Source organism: Sebastes umbrosus, chromosome 12 (genome assembly GCF_015220745.1).
Source record: "Sebastes umbrosus isolate fSebUmb1 chromosome 12, fSebUmb1.pri, whole genome shotgun sequence".
Taxonomy (NCBI): Eukaryota; Metazoa; Chordata; class Actinopteri; order Perciformes; family Sebastidae; genus Sebastes; species Sebastes umbrosus.
The window spans coordinates 7,464,594-7,483,364 of NC_051280.1; the positions used below are offsets into that span (position 1 = coordinate 7,464,594).

At 38.8% G+C, this 18,771-nt stretch overlaps 1 protein-coding gene across 1 annotated transcript; it reads right to left on the reverse strand.

Annotated features, from left to right (window-relative positions):
* Nucleotides 1-1,715: 1,715 nt before the first annotated feature.
* On the reverse strand, nt 1,716-17,811 carry si:dkeyp-68b7.12 (rho GTPase-activating protein 30). The gene is made up of 14 exons (XM_037788382.1): nt 17,673-17,811; nt 16,734-17,119; nt 14,627-14,729; nt 14,378-14,522; nt 14,060-14,142; nt 10,237-10,344; nt 9,663-9,781; nt 9,393-9,558; nt 9,088-9,185; nt 8,619-8,693; nt 6,408-7,142; nt 6,097-6,305; nt 5,377-5,951; nt 1,716-3,923 (listed from the first exon to the last, which is right to left on the reverse strand). Exons 2-14 carry the CDS (start codon nt 16,819-16,821, stop codon nt 2,507-2,509), a joined length of 3,921 nt encoding a protein of 1,306 aa, XP_037644310.1. The 5' UTR covers nt 16,822-17,119; nt 17,673-17,811; the 3' UTR covers nt 1,716-2,506.
* Nucleotides 17,812-18,771: the final 960 nt, after the last annotated feature.

Consider the following 18,771-nt stretch of genomic DNA (forward strand, 5'->3'; position numbering starts at 1 on the left):
AGGGCGGATGTGACGTTAGGCAACTGACGTAACTCTTCTAATAAACGTGAATTAGAAATCTCTCTATTTCTCTAAAGTCTGTTTTTCTGTTAATAGAGGTATGGACTCCAGGATAAGGGCCTTGTTTCAGGACAGCGTGGTTTCTACTCCGGCAGCAACATTTTATTGGAGTAATTTTGTTAGTGATATTGACTTATTATATATATATATATATATATATATATATATATATATATATATATATATATATATATATATATACATTTTATTAGTGATATTGACTGGAAGAAAGTTTGGTCCTTACCACAAAAGTTGCTTCTAACAAATAAGGTGAAAGAGGTGTCATTTATCCACTGATTCTATCCAGTGAAACATTTCTTACTAAAGTTAAAGAGTGACATAGATGTAAATTGTTCCTTCTGCGAATCACATCCTGAAACTTGCTCTCATTTCCGGTCCTGTAAATTTACATGTGAATTGTGGAAAGATGTCAATAATTTAATACTTGTTAACATTTTATCAGATTTTGCACTGTACTATAGAAATATTATATTTGGCTGCTATGATTGCAGTGACAAAGACAGTAATGCATTTTTTCTTATTAATTTAATTTTAAGTGTAAATTTACCCAAAAAAAGCCTAATTTCTTTGTATTTATGAAAGAAATGGAATTATATCTGTCAACAATTTCTTCCTTACAAAACAAAAAAGCAATGAAAACAATGAATGTATGCAATATCTTTAATGTTTTTAAGTGAAATTATTGTCATACTCTCGTGTGGTGTTTTTATTATTATTATCTACTTATTTATTTATTTTTATTTTGGTTTTGTTTCATTTATGTTGTCCTTTTATGTTTGTCACAGCTCTTTGTTTATGTTTTGGCTATGCTTCTTTTGCATGTAAATGTTTTTAATGTTTTCTGCTGTTACTATGTATACTGTAATTTTGAAAAAAAAAAAAAATAAATTAAAAAAAAAAAGAATCTCTCTATTTCTTTCTCCCATTTTCAGAATCAGAATCGGAGTCATGTTTATTGCCAGGTGTAAGAGGTATACACTAGGAATTTGCTTTGGTTTTGTTGGTGCAAGTAAGCAGTATAATAACAAAAGAATAGATAAAAACAGAATAAAATAATAATAAAAACAATTGAAATTCTACCAATATGCAATATACAAAATAAGCTATAAACAAAAATAAACATGATATAAACAGATAGTGCAAATATTGCTTTTTATATATTAATATTTTTGTTGCTTACGAGAAAATATCTATTAACAAACACGAAAAAAACAAATGTATTTTTATAATAATGCATATGTTTTACCATGTAAAATCTAGTATCTAACGGGATACCCTGAAACTGTAAAGACAAAATTGCAAGGCCACAAAAACTGTATTCAAATGTGAAAAACTGCTCATTAACCCTCATTATTTACATAACTATTAATGTCTTTTATCTTCATCTGTTATTTTTTTAAATTTAATATGCAATACTTGCATGCAAATTAAAGCTCATTGTCAGTGTCTGAAGATGTAAGTTAAATGTCAGTAACATATTAATATAATAATAATGCAATGTATCTGTCTTGTTCCAATAAAGTTTAAATAAACATGAACAAAAATAAATGAATAAATAATAAAAATAATAATAATAATAATAATAATAATAATAATAATAATAATAATAATAATAATAGAAGAAGAACAGGCACTATCTTGGAAACATATTTTTATTCACATAACCAAAAAATAACTTTGACTTTTGTAGACTTTAATTATATTCATCATAAATGGTACACTGAATTCATCATCCCTGCTCTTTCGAATCTATACCATGTACCCACATACTTGCAAACCGTTTATTTATACATATACCATATAGGATACATATACTTTATATAATTACAAAGTATTGTATAATTGGACAATTCTACGGACAGGAGTAAGCTGGATTTAAGGCTAATCGTTTTTCTTTTGATCAAAATTGAGTGAGAAGTTTTATAGATCTATAGTATGGAAGCTATGAAAGTTCATGCGTGTAACATGTCATCCTCAACATTTCAGCAGCACTTCACCATTAATATCACTTTCCCGCTTTCAGTTTCAGTTTTATTTAACTTAATATCAGGTAGCACAATTGCAGCTATTCATTTATTAACTTCCTAACAATTCCTAATTGCATCGTCCCTGGTTCGAGTCCGGCGGGGACCTTTGTTGCATCTCATCCTCCATCTCTTTTCCCTCATTTCAGTCAGCTCTCTACGGTTCTCTGACTAATAAAGGGGAAAATCCTCCACTGGAAAATACTTTTAAAAAACCTATTCAATTCCTTGCTGCACATCAAGTTTGTGCGTGGTAGAAAAAAAAAACACCTAAACATCTTTAGTAGCATTGCACAGACAATACTGCAAAGAAAAATACAGCCCTTTATGCTACACGTAGAAAAATAGTTTGTACAGTCAAAACACTTTAAATCAATAATAAACCTTCACTGTACTTCATTTCACCAATCCCTCTGCCTCTCCTTATCCTTCTCCTTCTCGCACTCTTTCTCTTTCTCTCGTCTCATGGTTGCTATGGCAACAGCCTCATCAAAACTAATGCTGAGGGGACTGTTTCTGTTTGTGTCCCTCGTGGCACTCTCCTCCCCATCCCTCCTCCTTTCCCTCTCTCCTTTCTCCCCTCCCCCGAGTGTGGGCTTCTCCTTTTCCCCCGTGACGTCCTCTTCACCCTCGTCTCCTGCACAGACTCTTGTCTGCTCCGTTGGGACTCTCGGCGTGTTTTCTCTCCCTCTGTCGGCATCTCTTTTCTCTCTTTGCTGATGCTGCTGTCGGAGGGTATGGGCGGTCATCTTGCAGTGCTGAGGCTTCGGAGGCACGACCGGCACCGCTTTTACTTGGTAAACCCTCGGATGTTTGAAGACGACCAGCTTCCTCCCTACTCCTCCTGGGCTGCCCTCACTTTCCTCACGCTTTCTGCCCTCCTTCATATCACATCTGACCTCATTTAGCTGTTTATCCACACTTGGCTGCTCCATTCTACGTTGCTCATCAGCTCTCTCTTTGTCATTGTTCTCTTTTGAAACCACTTCCTCTCTGTCGTGATGCTGTGCTTCGTCATTGATTGTAGGCTTCCCTTGAATTTCTTCTTCTAGTTCACTTGTCTTTGGTAAGTTTATCTCTTTCTCCTCAAACTCTTGCTGAATCTCTGGGTCTGTGAGCTTCTCTTCAGTCGTTTCCTCTGATTCCTCCACTACCTCCTCTCTAACTTCTGTCTTGTTTGTCTCTCCTTCGTCAACCTCCACTATTTCCTCACCTGAAACCTTTGCAACCTGCTCTCCCTCCCCAGCAACGCGTTCTCTCGCATTCTTCATCTCAGCCTGCTTACTTTCCTCGTCCTCTATAACTTCACATATAACATCCTCAAGTTCAACCCAAATTGCCCTTGCACTATCCTGCTCTTTCTCATCTCCCTGCATCTTTTCTTCATGTTTTTCTTCAGCTATCACTTCATGACCTTCCTCGGTGGTTTCTTCCCACATGTTGTCATCACTATCTTTTATTTCCAGAGCCACTATATCAACTATCTCTTTGCATACCTCCCTGTCCTTCTCCTCATCACTGTCTATCAATTGTGTTAGCGGTTCTGTTGCCCTTACAGAAAACTCTCTGAACTCCTCTGAGGAAACGTCATCAGTGTCTCTCTGTGTAGCACAGGGAACTTCATGACAAGGTGGATAATCACTGTGATGATTGTCAAACATGTCCGCCTCCTCCTCGACGAGCAGGTCAGCCACGGCACTTGATTCGTCATCACTCGGCGGTGGAAAGTCAGCCCAGCAGTGTGTTGACGCCTCTGGGGTTAGAGGTTGTGATTTGTCACTTTGAGTATCTTCCATGACATCTTCTTCTGGCGTTTTGCTGCAGATGGATGACAGAAACATTTCAGAAAGAGATATCTTGCTTTGGAAGACTGGTTTGTGAGGTTTGTATAATTAAGTTTCAGTGTATTTCTTCGATTTCACATTGGAGAGCTAAACACACTGTGCAACAAGATGAGATCTACTTTGTGCATATTCCTTATGTCAATATTTAAGTGTTTCATGATTATATGATCTTTCAAGTTATTTTAATAGCTTCATTTTGTATTTGTAAAAAGAGGTTAGTGGCTATAGAGGACGGAACCTGCCAAAAATAAATAAATAAATGTAGCCATTAATTAATTGATAAAATGTGACATAAACAGATATTTCTGTTTTCATTTGCTTCTTTATTTATTTATCTTTTTATGAATGATCTTATTTATTTACTCTCCTGTTTAATTTTCCCTTTTATTTATTTATTTTTTATTTATTTTTAAATGTATGTATTTATTTATTTATTTCTGAACAATTTTCCCTTTGCATTTCACCCCTTATATTTCCCCAAACTTATTTATTTCTGTATATTCTTTTCTCTATACATTTACTTACACATTTCTTTTTACAATTCTTTATGCATTTCTGCGTCATTATGCAAATGAGGGGGCTGTCACTTAATATTATTTTCTTCTACATATAATGACATATTTATTTATTTATTTATTGAGTAATTTATTTATTTATTTTTGATTTTGGCAGGTTCCATCCTCCAGCACACAAACTGTAAACACAACTTTGACATATTATCACCTTATAAAGTTCATATGGCGAACTTATTAGCAAACAGTTACCTATGCGAACATATTTAAACAACAGCTGAAAACCTATTTATTGAATTTGGTTTATAACTAATGTCATTCTTATTATTTATTTTAACAATTCTTTCATTTTTATTGTTCTTAATGGTCTGTGTTTTTCAATTTCACATATCTGTTCTCATTGTCTAATTGCCCTTGTTTAAATGTGTTTGCATTTTAATTTTTTGTCAAGTGCTTTGAGCTACACATCTTGTATGAAAAATGCTCTATAACAAAAGATTATTATTATTATTGATATTATTATTATTATTATTATTATTATTATTATTATTGATATTATTTTTATTATCATATCCAGTATATCCGGCTCTTTAGCTGCTAAATTATCCACTATGTTTACCTGCTAATTGTCATTTGATGCTGAGTGTACAGTTGCTTTATCAGCGCTTTTCCCCTGAAAACAGCTGCTTTGTAATTATCAGTGGATTAATCACTACAAGCGACACATTTCACATTACGTGAAGTTATCTAACCGATTGTTAATATAAACTGGATAAAGCACCTTTAAAGGGGCATTCAGTGATAAATAGTTTATCAGAACAGCCTATGACGGACAGAGATGCACTTGCATGATAACTGAGACAATAGCTTTGTTATACATATTGTGTTAAATGCCAAATAGGAAATCAGTTTCACCTTTGCCTATTGTTTTCCAGCTGGTCTCTTTCCTGGTGATCTTCCTCTTCCTTCTCTGTTATCTCCTTTTCTTCCAGTCCATCTTCATTTCCTTTGTCTTTCACCTCTACCTGCTCCAGATCTCCAGTGGTTGATAATTTACATGCAGAAAACTGTGAGCTCTGCGACGGCTGTACAGCAACTCCCACAGGAGCGCAACTGTCCTGATTATCAGTGTCTGGTTCGAAGGGAAAATCCAAGAAGAAATCAGCGGGAAGGCTTTTAACAAACATGCTCTCGTCTTCCTCACTACTGTAATCTTCATCATCACTGTCGTCCACTGCAGCCTCGTCTTCAGAGCAAGACCCCTCCGATCCGTGGACGGGTGAGGTCATGTAAGGCAAGCTGAGGGATTTAGTGTGTCGGCTGTATGAGTCGAGGCTGAGCGGCCGGTGTGGATTTGACTCTGTCTGGCTCTGGGTTTGTGATTCAGTGCTTGGTTGTGGGTCTGTCTGCAGTTCTGCAGGATGAACTTGCTCCATAACTTCATACTCATCATCTGAGTGGCCTGGAGGTTCAACAGAGAACTCGTTCACCTGAAAAAGAGACAAGAAGTGGAAGGGAGTTATGGCAGTTATAAATATTATATTCCATTTATGCTAATAAATTCCCCAAAATTCTACACACTGTTCCTTTAAATACAGTTCAAACCCCATTCTGTACAGATAAAACAACACACACCTGATAGGGGACACTACAGTCCATGTGATCCTGGATGCTGCAGTCCATTTGGTCCAGGAATTCAAAGTTATCCTGAACATAGCCAGACAGTTCCTGGTCGTCGCCCTCCACTTCAGTTGAGTTGAGGACGTCAGAAGTATCAAACACACAGTCATCAGCACGCTGAGTCACCGCTGGCTCATGATTAGCTGGCTTCACATCTTTCATGTCTGTAAATGAAGCATGGGCTAAGATTAGAGACGATCTTACATTATTTATTCATGTGGTATAAACAAAGTAAACTCATATGGTTGTGAAATAGGTGAAATTACCCATGTATTCATCATCAAAAGCATTATCTTCCTCAGTGTTGGAGGTCCCGCTTTTGGCTCGTTGCTCTGTGGACCCATCTTGACCTCCTGCCACCGGCTCCGGCTTCCATCTGCATTCTTCTCGGACCTCCTCTTCTTCCTCCTTCTCCTCCTCTTTCTTTCCTTCACCTTCTTCCTCCCCACCACCACCACCACCTGCCATTGTAGTCCCTTCTGCATCCACGACTCCTTCCCCCTCTGTCACTTTCCCACTGTGATTTTTCTCCTCTTTCTCAACCTTTTCCACCTTTCTTTCTCTCCTCGCCACCTTCTCTTCTCCCTCCTTACCTTCCACCCTGTCCCCTGCATCCTTATCCCTGCCGCGGTGGATGAGCCTGCTGCCCCCGCCCCCTTGCAGCACCCCTAACGCCAGGGCAGAGGTGATGTGCAGGGGCACAGTGACCGTGGTGGGCCCCGTGATGTGCATGGCTGCTCTTCGGCTTTTATTGGAGAGTCCTGGGGATATGGACTGTAGAGTCTCGTTGCCTGTGAGTGCTAAACCTTCGGGGTCGAGGGAGGTGTAGGTGCCCTGAGTGCCCCCGCTTACCAACCCTGTTCCCCTGCGGTAAGTCACAGCATATTCACTGCCACCTATTGCACCGGCGGATGGCGTGACCTCAGAGCCAGACTGGGGGGAGGCGGTGACGAGGGGAGACACGTGGGTGGAAGGAGGGCGCTGGCCGCTACGTCTGGAACCTGGAATAAAACAGACACATAAGACTTTGGGCCAAGTGTAACTGTCTTTTTGAACAGTTTAATCTGATCCAAAGTATGACTGTTAATCTGTATCACCAAAAACGGTGTCCGGCATCTTCAGGCAAACTAATTTATCTTAAAGGTCCCATATTGTAAAAAGTGACATTTTCATGGCTTTTATATTATAAAACAGGTTTAAGTTCTATATAAATACTGTGAAAGTATCGAAAAGCTTAATCCACAGGGAAGTACACACAGCCCGTATTCATAAGCTGAGCTTTTGAAACAAGCCGTCAGGATTTCTGTCCATTTGTGATGTCACAAATCTACAATATTTAGACCATTTCACAGTTTTAAACGTAAACATTCCAAATGGGTCCTAGTTTATTTCCTGTTGCAGTGTGTGTTAATGACATCAGCTGACAGGAAGTAAACATGGACCCAAGCTGTTGCCTAGCAATGCAATTGTGTTGCAATTCCATTGAAATGCACTAAAACGGAGTGTTTCGAACAGAGGGTAAATACAGATTTATCAAAGCAGACAGTAGGAGGAAAATAAAGTTTTTTTTAAACATTAAAGCATGTAAACATGTTTTAGTAGAAACCCAAAATACAAGTATGAACCTGAAAATGATCATGATATGTCCCCTTTAAAGTTATTTTTCCGCGCGTATCCTCAGTGTTATCCAGCCATGAAAGATGTTCTGTTTTTATGCCATCTATCTGTCTCTGAAACTTTTCTTTTTGGTGCTCTAAGTATTTCACAATTACATTTGAAAAGGGCAGTTTATTGTGTCTTGGAATTCCCAGTAACTCTGAATAACCCAGAGGCTTCACTGTCAACATTTTCCCCTGGGACTACTTTTTACCAAAAGAAAAAAGGATCAAAGAATAATTTTATATATACATATATAAACAAAGTTAAAGATGAATTTGACTGATTTATAATTTATTTATTGTATTGATTATTTCTGTTTTTCTCAGATTTTCTATAGATATTGTGATAATAAAATAATCTGTATAATATAATTCTTATAATTCTATAATATATAATATAATTCTTTTGGACATGATAATCGTGTAGTGAAAATCTGATATTGTGAGTATGAATGAAATAGTATGTATGTTGACAGCATGATCTGCTGATGATTCAGGGTAGCATGGATGCTGTTTATGTCCTTTTGAGTATTTCAGATGTCATTTTTTAATTATTTGATCAGCACAAACTAAAATGAATTAATTTCCATTGTTGTAGGGCGGTTGCAGAAGTTTCACAAGCAGGTATCTCAAAAACCTAAAATCATAACATTCTCCAAAAGAGAAAATGTCTCCATGCTATGGTTATGTGATCCTTTTTTATTTATTCATCCCTACAGCCCTCTGTGTGCAGAGTTGAATATTAGTTTCCTCTATTGTTGAAACATTCATTTATCGTTCTGACTAAATCTGTTGGGAAATGTGTAACAGAAGCAGTACCTTCATTAGGATATGGCGGGGTGCTGAGGCAGTCCATGCTTCTTGCTGGTCTCAAAGAAACAGGCCTCTCTTTCTCTGAAACAAAGAAGCTATTATTAAAGACAGAAAATATATATATATATATATATATTGTGGGGTGACGATAAAGAAAGAAACCACACAGGAAGTTTAAACCTCCTGTGTCAGACAGATTTTCTTTAGGAAAAAGCCCCCCAAAGCACCTAACAATTTGGTTATAAAGTTTAGTCATTAATCAAACATTACTAACCCCAACTTTGACATCACCAGAAGTCACAATATCTGTAATTATGATTCTCACTTGAATCAGATGGTTTTACAGTTTAAATCTATTATTGTAGAATGTGGTAAAAATAATAAACAGAGGAAAAAATATTGCAATCTGTTTAAAAGGAAATAATCAAGGGTCGGAGCAACTACCAGGACTAATAACCGTAATGAGGTTTTGTACCTTTGGTGGAGTGTTTGTGCCTCCGTCGTGGGTCTGGAAATCGTCCTCCGATGTTGAAGATGGACATCCACTTCCTGCCTTTGAGAGATCCTTTCCTCCTGAACGAGACACAGAAAAAGAAAGACACTGTAAGCATCACTCCACCACAAACATTGTTGATTAAATCAGGCCTGACATGAGATAAGGTTCTCTAAATGTCTGCATGGTAAACATCACTTTCCAAGCTGCACCAATGACCTTTGACCTCTGTTTGAAACACTTCCTATCAGCCAGATCACACATAATAAATATATGAGTCTACTCACTTGTCTGTGCCTTCAATGATGGAGTGGTAAGATCTTATGGCCAGAGGACCGTCTCCTGGACTGATATTACCAAAGTTGGGGAAAGGATGAGTAGGACGAGACCCTTCCTCTTGATTGAGTATTGCTGAAGGGGAGGGGAGGGACTTCCTCCTCTCATTTGATAAACCTGAAGGCAGCAGGAGTAAGTCAGTGATACAGTGTGGTATAGGTAAGTAAGTATACGTGGGAAGAAAATGGAAATTCAGTGTTGTGATCAGGCTGGTGTGTTACCTAGTTCAGGAAACAGCTGAGGGACGTGTGTGAGGATGAACTCCACCACGATGGACTGAACCCTGACCTCCATGAAGGCTGCTGTACCGTTAAACCCAGACGTCTCAATGTCCTTCGACCTTAACATAAAGATTGATTGATTGATTGATTCATTCATTCATTCATTCATTGATTCATTCATTGATTGATTGATTCATTCATTGTTGGAAGGAAGAATGGAAGAAATTAAATCTGTGTTGGAAGAAGCAAGGATGAACGTGAGTGAATAAATAAATGGATAAAATGAACAAACGCTAGAAAAAATGAAGAAGTGAAGGAAATGAAGAAAAAACATCTAATAATTTATAATATCATCAAACTCTAGTTAAATCTTAATAATGTATAATTAAGAGCTTAATGGTTAATAAATTACACACAGCATAATTCCATATTAATCCTGCCTCATGTCCCTCTGAAACACAAAGGGCTTGTGTATCTTTTCGGGGCAGATTGTTGCTCAGTGTCTTGCTCAAAGGCAACTCACTGGAAACAGACAACACATATATTATTATTATATATTATAATATAAGCAAACCTGAGCAGATTGGGGGCCCAGACGATGGCCAAGTTCCTGGAGTGCATGTTGGTCTCTGGGGAATATGAGGCCATTTTGACAAGATGGCGCATCAGAAACTCCAGAGTCCTGAAGGCAAAAGAAAGAAGTCGAGATGAAATGAAAAACGCATTTTTAACCCCTTTAGATCACATCTCCGGTCCAATTGTGCAATTATTTAACAATACGGAGTGTCTATTTGAGTCACATGGCAGCTATTCGGCTATTTACAGCCAAGTTGCATATGCCTCTTAATTTAACAATCGTTAGCTAGCCGAATGGCTTCCTGCCCAAAGATTTAATAGTAGTAGTAGTAGTAGTAGTAGTAGTAGTCGTAGTCGTAGTAGTAGTAGTAGTAATAGTAATAGTAATAGTAATAGTAATAGTAATAGTAATAGTAATGTAAAGAGTGACAAAGTTTATACACAAGGAAAAGGTTGTGGTGGATTAATGGGTCAAACTCAGTACTTTCACCCAGGAGGCCAGAGTTTGAGTCCCATGAGATGCTGATTTTTAAACACTTACTTGACTTATTATTTTCAGTTTTTTTTTTTATTATTATTTTCAGTTTTCAAGTCAAGTCAATTTTATTTGTATAGCCCAAAATCACAAATCACAAATTTGCCTTAAGGGGATTTACAATCTGTACAGGATACGACACCTCATGTCCTTTACAGTACGACCCTCCTGCAAACTTTCAGTTGCAGTTTGGTTAGGTTTAGGCAATAGAACTACTTGGTTAGGAAAAATATGCATACATTTCATACATTCTGCCATACTATATACACCCAGGTGTAAATAGCCACATTGGCTATTCCGCCCCTGGTGCAAATATTATTGCTGGCTACTGTCACTTAGGTGCTAATAGCAACTGCCTTAACAATATATGCAAAAATCTTTGTACTTTTATACGTATGTATAACTTACTTACGTAAGATAGTATCAACCAATTTCAACCAATGATATCATGACACCATCCATCAATCTATCTGCGACTTATAGCAACAAGGGAGGTGTGTGTGGAGCCACAGTCCTCTGCGGCTCCATATTGCACTACATGCTAAGCCCGTCCACTTTTTACAGGTCCAATCAAATGCAAAGGATTTGATTTAAATCCCTCTCATAACTGTACACCGGTCATATATTCTGTTTCACTGGGAACTGGGTCAATGAGTGAAAATCAAAATAAAAGCCTTAAAAAACTGTGAATTGGCTAAATCGTTTATTTCTATGCTGATGACTTTGTTAATTACATTAACAACCAAAATCATATCGTACAGGCTTTCTAAGGACAAATGGGGGTCTGAGATCTATTTTAAATTTCTGTAGGCATGCTACCCAAAGCAACAGTATTATTCCCAACCAATCCCCAACCTTCCCCTACCTCGCTTCCTAATCAGCCAATTAGACTGTTGTCAGGCTATTAAATAGGCGTTATCAGTCACTATAAGCACCATAGATGTGGGTCAATAGGGCCCTACTACACCCAATATTAGGTTTTATCATCTATTCACATGGTAGGTCACCGAAAGGGGGTATAAAAGAACACAACAGCAACCATAGTTGTTATGACAGGAGCAGAAGCAGAAGTAAGGCACTATAGAGAGGGTAAAACTCCATATGGGTTGGAGGTCATGGATGATGGATGTGAAACAAAACACAGGAGGCTGGGCTTCACATCCCATGTGAGACCAATAAAATGTAGTTGCCTTTGTGTTCACAAGCGTTAACTTTCACTTTCACTTTTGAAACGTAGTTATTTTAAGTCAAAGCATCTTTTTCCCTAAACTTAACTAAGTGGTTTTGTTGACTAAACCCACAGAAGTCGTTTTGTGTTAAAAATGTAACATTTCATTCAGTTTTACAACGCATTGCTTTTAAGTTTCGCTTTCACTTTTACAACGTAATAGGCCGCTACTGACCCACAGTGCTTATGGCGGCCGATAGCGCCTATTTAATGGCCTGATAACAGTCGATGCGATAGAGCCAGCGTCGGCGTTACAGGCGGGCCATGGGGGTCCAGGCCCGTCCAAAAAGGTCACTGTGCCCCCTCAGTTGAATTCTCTCCTGACAAAAAAACTAAACTGAAATAACACCTAAGCTATTAGTAAAATTAAGTCATACAGTTTGGTAATGGAAGGACTTAACACTGCAATGCAAAATAAAGCACAAACAGCGATAGTTTTGCATTTAGGAAACAACTAGGACATGTACTTGGGCTTGATTACATTGTTTTCTATTGGAGTGTACTAACTGGCCGCGAGCAACACGGTGCTGCACAGCAACGTTTTGTCTGAACTTCTATCGGATACACGGTTCCTATTTTTTCCTGTCACTCATATTGAGAGGAACGGCTGATTAGTTTAGATAAAATGAGCCGAGAAAACCGGGTCAGTTGTCCTGGATGTAAATGAAAATATTAACTTGATTACTGACACTTTCAGCACAGGCATTGACGCTCGCAGTTATATGTAATAAAGTTCACTAGTGAAACTTAATTACGAGCTACCTGTCAAAGTTTGCGTATAACGTTTGTGTGTTTGTTTTTAGATTTTTTTTTTTTTTTAAATCTAGCTCAATAGAAAAAAATGAGAGAAAGTAGACCTACAAACCTGGTGCATTAAAGCACAATTAGGACCAAGAGAGTAAAAAACATCCTGTGCTCCTTTCACATCTTACTTTTTCTACCTGTTTGGATTATTCTGTTCAGTATGGAATAAAACAATGGACTAATGTTACACTACAGCAGGCTGAGCAGGGACAACAACTGGTGAGCAAAACATCCACATTTAGTCTTTATTGACTTAAATTATAGTTATGAAGAAATCAGTCAGACTGTTAGATTAATGTGTTGTTTAACTCCCTGTTTACTGTATCTCGGCACCCGTGTGTGCATTTTAACCCTGGCACTGGCAAGACGCAGGGCTGGCCTTAGGAGTTATCTGTAGCCTCCAGTACCTCCTCATTTCACTGAGGAGTTATCTGTAGCCTCCAGTCCCTCCTAATTTCACTACAGCAACCATAATAAGGTGGCAGCTGGCTGGAGAAGGTCACTAGATAACAACCTACTTGCTCTTGGCTATATCGTATGTTATTTCCAGTAAATATCACAAATAAAACGTGTGTTTTCTAATAAAAAAAAAAATACGAACGTAGGAAGATAACAAGTACTACTAACCCATCTTTTAAGTGGTTACGTTTCAGCTCCAGTCTGATCTGGAGCTCACAGCTGATATGTTCCTGGTTTGTTTACATGATGTAACAGAAGTGCAGATTTAACGGATTCAGTGGACAGAGAGCGTCAGATGCTACGCGATGCAGCGTGATAGTCGGATGCTCGCATCCAGTTAGGACACAGTGTTAGTTTATAACCTGATTTTGTGGACATAACAGCATGTGTATGCGTGCGTGCGCGCCTGTGCGCATAAGTGGCAGTATGTATACACCTCTCTGTCAGTTTATTTCTTTCATGAAACATGATAATGTTAAAGATACACTTAAAAAAGGCTATATGAGGTGAAAAAAATGCCCCCCCTGTCAAAGCTGATTGCCCGTCCGCCCCTAACACTCTGGCGCCGCCCCTGGGTAGAGCCCTAAAATCTACATATACAGGATGTACTCTGACTCGGACTTAATAAAAACCTCAAAAAGCATCCAAAGCTTGAGTACCCACTGGATTGAGTACCCACAGACTGTGTCACCTGCTTCCTCAATGCAGATAAGACAAGTTTTTAAGTAGGCTTTAGTTGGGAAAGCTGCATGAGATGAATAAAAGAGGCCCTCCGACTGTAATACCGGACTGTACCTGTAATGTGGTGCTGGTAGTTCTTTCAGCACATCTCCGATCTTTACCAGCCTATCCTCCTCCAGCTGGATGGCCACAGCCTCCTGTAACACAGACACATGTTTGAATCAATATGTTAGTACAATTTATCACTTTTATTCCAATTTAATTGTTGGGAATATGGCACGCAGGGAGATCTGGACTCATTCTGATTAATATATTCCATACTGTATACGCAGGGTATAGGTACTTTATACCCCTGTGATCAGTCCTATACTCCCCATGAACACATAGGAGGGGGGAAATCGTGTGAAAGGTTTGCGTGTCTGAGCTACTCACGGCGAACTTGTCATACAGCTGGTATGTCAGCAGAGGATTTGGCAGCTCTCTGAAATAAGCTTTACACAGAGAGCTGACACAGTGGATGTCCTGCAGGTACAGGTCCTTGTTCAGATCTGGACTCCCGTCACTCTCAAACTCACCCCTGGTGGTATGCACACATAGATTCACTTTAGAGTATATCAACACAAAACACAAACCTCAATAAGTGGAGTATATATTCACAGATATAGGTTCAATGAAACTTACCTCAGTTTCTGTATGTTGGACGACACTCCAGACAACCTGTAGATGCCATCAACGACTCCATTTTTCTCAACAAACTCACTGCAGTATTGCAAGACCTGAGGAACTGTGGGAAACAGTGAATCAATGAAATTAATAATAACACAAGAACAATATGCAAAATGTTCAATTTGTTAACTTTGAACATACACATTCAGTTTTTAAGTATGTTGTCTGTTTGCTTCTGCATTTTTCATAAATAGTAGTCAATTATCCCTTATATGTTTTGTTTATGACACATATGTCATATACAGTACAGACAAAAAAATACCCTCACACTTCTTCTTTTATTCTACATAGACACCCATATGTGACTGAAACATCATGTATATGCACAATAAAAGAAGCTTTTTTGGTCCTTTTGTGCAGATTATTGTTAACCAGCACCTGCAAATGATTTATGGATGTACACGTATCTCCTGATGATGCAAAATGACTATCAAAATTGTGCTGGACAAAATATACAGAAACGTGTTCATATCCATATAGACAAGTTTATAAATGAAAAATGTAATGACAAATTACTTTGTAAAAGCATTTTTATCCATGGAAATATCTCAACTATGTAATGGATTGCCATGAAATTCCGTGCAGACATTCATGGTCCACAGAAGATGAATCCTACTGACTTTGGTAATTTTCCTCTAGCGTCAACGTGAGGTCAAAGTTTCACTTTATCCAATAATTTGGTTTATGAGCAAATTTCCACAAAACTAATGACACTCCTCCCTTTCCAAGACTGCTGTAACATGGACCGCCGAGTGCAAAACTGCGGTTAACGCCGTTCACCTCGCTCAGAGGCCATCCTTACCATAATAACACTACTTCAGGAGCAATGGAAGTCAGACGGCGGCTGGCGGTACCACGGTTTTGCACTCTGCGACTCACGCTACTGCAGTTTCACAAGCTTGTCGGAGAACTACGGAGAACTACGGTGACCTTCAGGTAGCGTAAAAACGGAAAGGAAGGCTCTCTCTAGAGCCACTGTTTGGTTTCTCCATTCTGGGCTACTGTAGAAACATGGCGGAGCAACATGGCCGACTCTGTGAAGAGGACCCACTTCCTATGTAGACTCGTTCCAAGGTGATTATACACTAATGAAAACATAGTTAAGAATATTATATTCCGTTTCTGCTAAAAGATCCCCCTAAATGCTACACACTGCTCCTTTAATGGATATTAAATGGCAGGATGGACTGTTGAATACTACATGGACTCCTGATGAAGTGATCCTACCTACAGTATGTTCCCAGGGCATGTGTGTCTCTTGATATAAACTAACATTGTAAGAGATTGGTAAGGGGCTATCTTCACAATTCAAGTTGCAAAAAAAATGAATGGAGATGGACGTTTCAAATGCAGTTTGAATGGTAAAAATATGTTCAGCCACTGTGGAGATGTAAATGTCAAAAGTCAAGAAAACTGTCTTGCCCGAAAATGTGAGGGCATATTGAGGATTATAATATCAGCAGGCAATAAACTGTTGGTGATTAGAGCATATTGGCCGTGGAAAAATAATTTCTCAGAACATAAAACTACTTGAAAGGTCTCCTTAATGAGTCAAGAGTTACTCTTTCGAGCATTCGAGTAGGCCTGGTGTGGTTAATGGCGAGTGGTTTGAGTCTTAACAAAGAAATTGTTGAACATGTAGTTTAAAAAAGCATAGGCAAGTCTTTTCTTGACCTCATATCTGTCTGAGAAGCACCACTGCAAAAAATGAGAAACCAAGCATTGTAAAAACATGACACAAGTTCGGGCCAAATACGGCTAATAACTCAAAAAGATGTCGACCATCATTCCTGTAGGGTGACATTTTGAGGATGTCATTTGTGGTTTTGAAATATTCACAGAAACACCCTTAGTAACACTTTGATTTTACCAGATTAATGAGGACTATCTATCCATATCTATATACACATTGTTATATAAACATTGTATGGTTATTCAGACAACACTGGTGAGCTTACATTGCACATGTATTGCTATTGTTCTGTACATAATGGTGTTTAGTGTGTGTTGCAATGTGCTTGTCATGGAGGAAATGGTTACAGGAATGAGTCTGTTCACTTACTCTCTTGAGAAGAGGCGGTCAGGTGCTCCAGCAGGTCACATCCAAACACCTTCTCTTTGTTCCCCACTTTTTTCCGATGTCTCCGCATCTCTTCCTGTCTGCTGTTTTACCTCACATTCAGACCGGCCCGAGCTGCTCCGTTTGTGACCGTCAGACCGACTGGCTGTCTGTCTGCGCTGGCTGCTGGATGTGTTGCCCAACTCGATTAATGTGACGCTGACTTTGTAGAGGTGCTGCACATTTCACAGCTCTGACCGTGCGGCTTCTGCTTCCTTTGCTTCAGTGCATGTTGTTGGGTGCAGGTTGTTTCCTCTGTAAGCCGCCTTGCATTGGAGTGGATATGTTCAAGCTGAAGTGTTAGGACATACTTTGGTTTATCTTCCACCCTGCAAAAAGCAGAAATAACAGAAGTGCAAACGACAGCTTCACGTTGCAGACAACAATCTCCCCCAAAATCAAACAACAAATTGCACTGAATGCTCAGCGTGCATATGTGGCTCTCCACTTCCCTTCTGATGCACTCAATTTATTTTCGAATGAAAGGCCACACCCTTGCCTGTGTACTTCTCCTATTCAGTGAAGTGAGCCTCTGAATGTTTCAACCCAATCACACCATAATGTCTCTCTGTGCTGGTGGACCAAACTAAACCTCCACCCTGAGGACTGAGCTCAGTACAGGCCCCGTCTGTCCTCCCTCCTGCCCGCATGTCACGGCCATTGTGGCCCCTTTTTTTCACTGCAGCGGAAGTCGAGCACTCTCTAAGCCTGAACATATAGACTCATACAGACATTCAAACTCACTCCCCAGCAACCTCCATCTTCCTGACACCTGCCACTGCTCTTCTACTGTCCACCATCCCTCCCTATCCGTCCACTTTTGTGAAAGACTTTCAATGTAGAAACGTGAGGAAATAAAAAGTTAAAAGCCAGTGTTCCTACCTTCACTCTGCATCGGCACACAAGTAGCAGCATAAAATGATGACGCAAGAAACCGCTAAACTTCCCCTGTTAACTTCCTGAGTGTCTCTCCTTCTCTTGTGCTTTCTCTCTGTATGTGGCCCACGGTTTCTCCGCCTCTGCTGAGTGAGTAGGGAAATCAGTTAAGTGTATCTGTACTATGCATGTATTTCCCTTTATGTTTGTCTCTGTGTAGACTGAGCTCCATGTATAATTCTCACCCTGACAAGCAAGGAATTAACAGTAAATGTACATATAGGACAAATTCAACTTAGTTCAGCCCATTTCCTTGAACTGTGTCAGTTGTACATCAATGCTACATGCCAATCTGAACCCCTACAAACTAAAGCAACACACAGGACATCAGTGAGTATGACAAAGGCTCTGAAAGTACTAGTACAATCAGTGGTGTAGTGGTCATTGATGAGGTGAGGGTACTTGGTAGATGGTATAGATTACCGAGGAGGAAGTGGGTATTCTCTCCTATATATTGCAATGGCTTTTTGGCTGATAGGTGGGTATACTGTAAATTGCCAGAAAAAGAGGTGGGTATACTCTGTATACCTGCAAATACCCTGCACTACACCATTCAGTACAATCACCACAAATTACTTCAATGCTACAAATTACTACAGAGCAAAACTATCCCGAAGACCCAGAAATCATACCACAACAGAAACTATAATTATCACAAATAAACTACAAATTAGCACAAATGACCACAGATTAGCAAACAGCAACACACAGTACAGCCGACACTATAATCTACTGCAAACAACCACAAAGTTCATCATAAAGTTCAAAACAAATACCAAATTAGTACATAGAACCAGAGAATACCAATCAGCCAATCAGAGTTTCCATATAAAGTACTACTAAGGAACGCGAAAAAACCACAAACTACAACAATTACTATAAATAATCATGGAAAACTACAATGTAAATATACTCCATTACAAATAAAAGTTATAAATTTAAGATTTTACTTAAGTAAAAGTACAGACGTATTAGCAACAAAATGTACTTTTACTTTTTACTGTAGTATTGGTGGTGATGTAGTGGAGTAGAAAGTATAGAGATG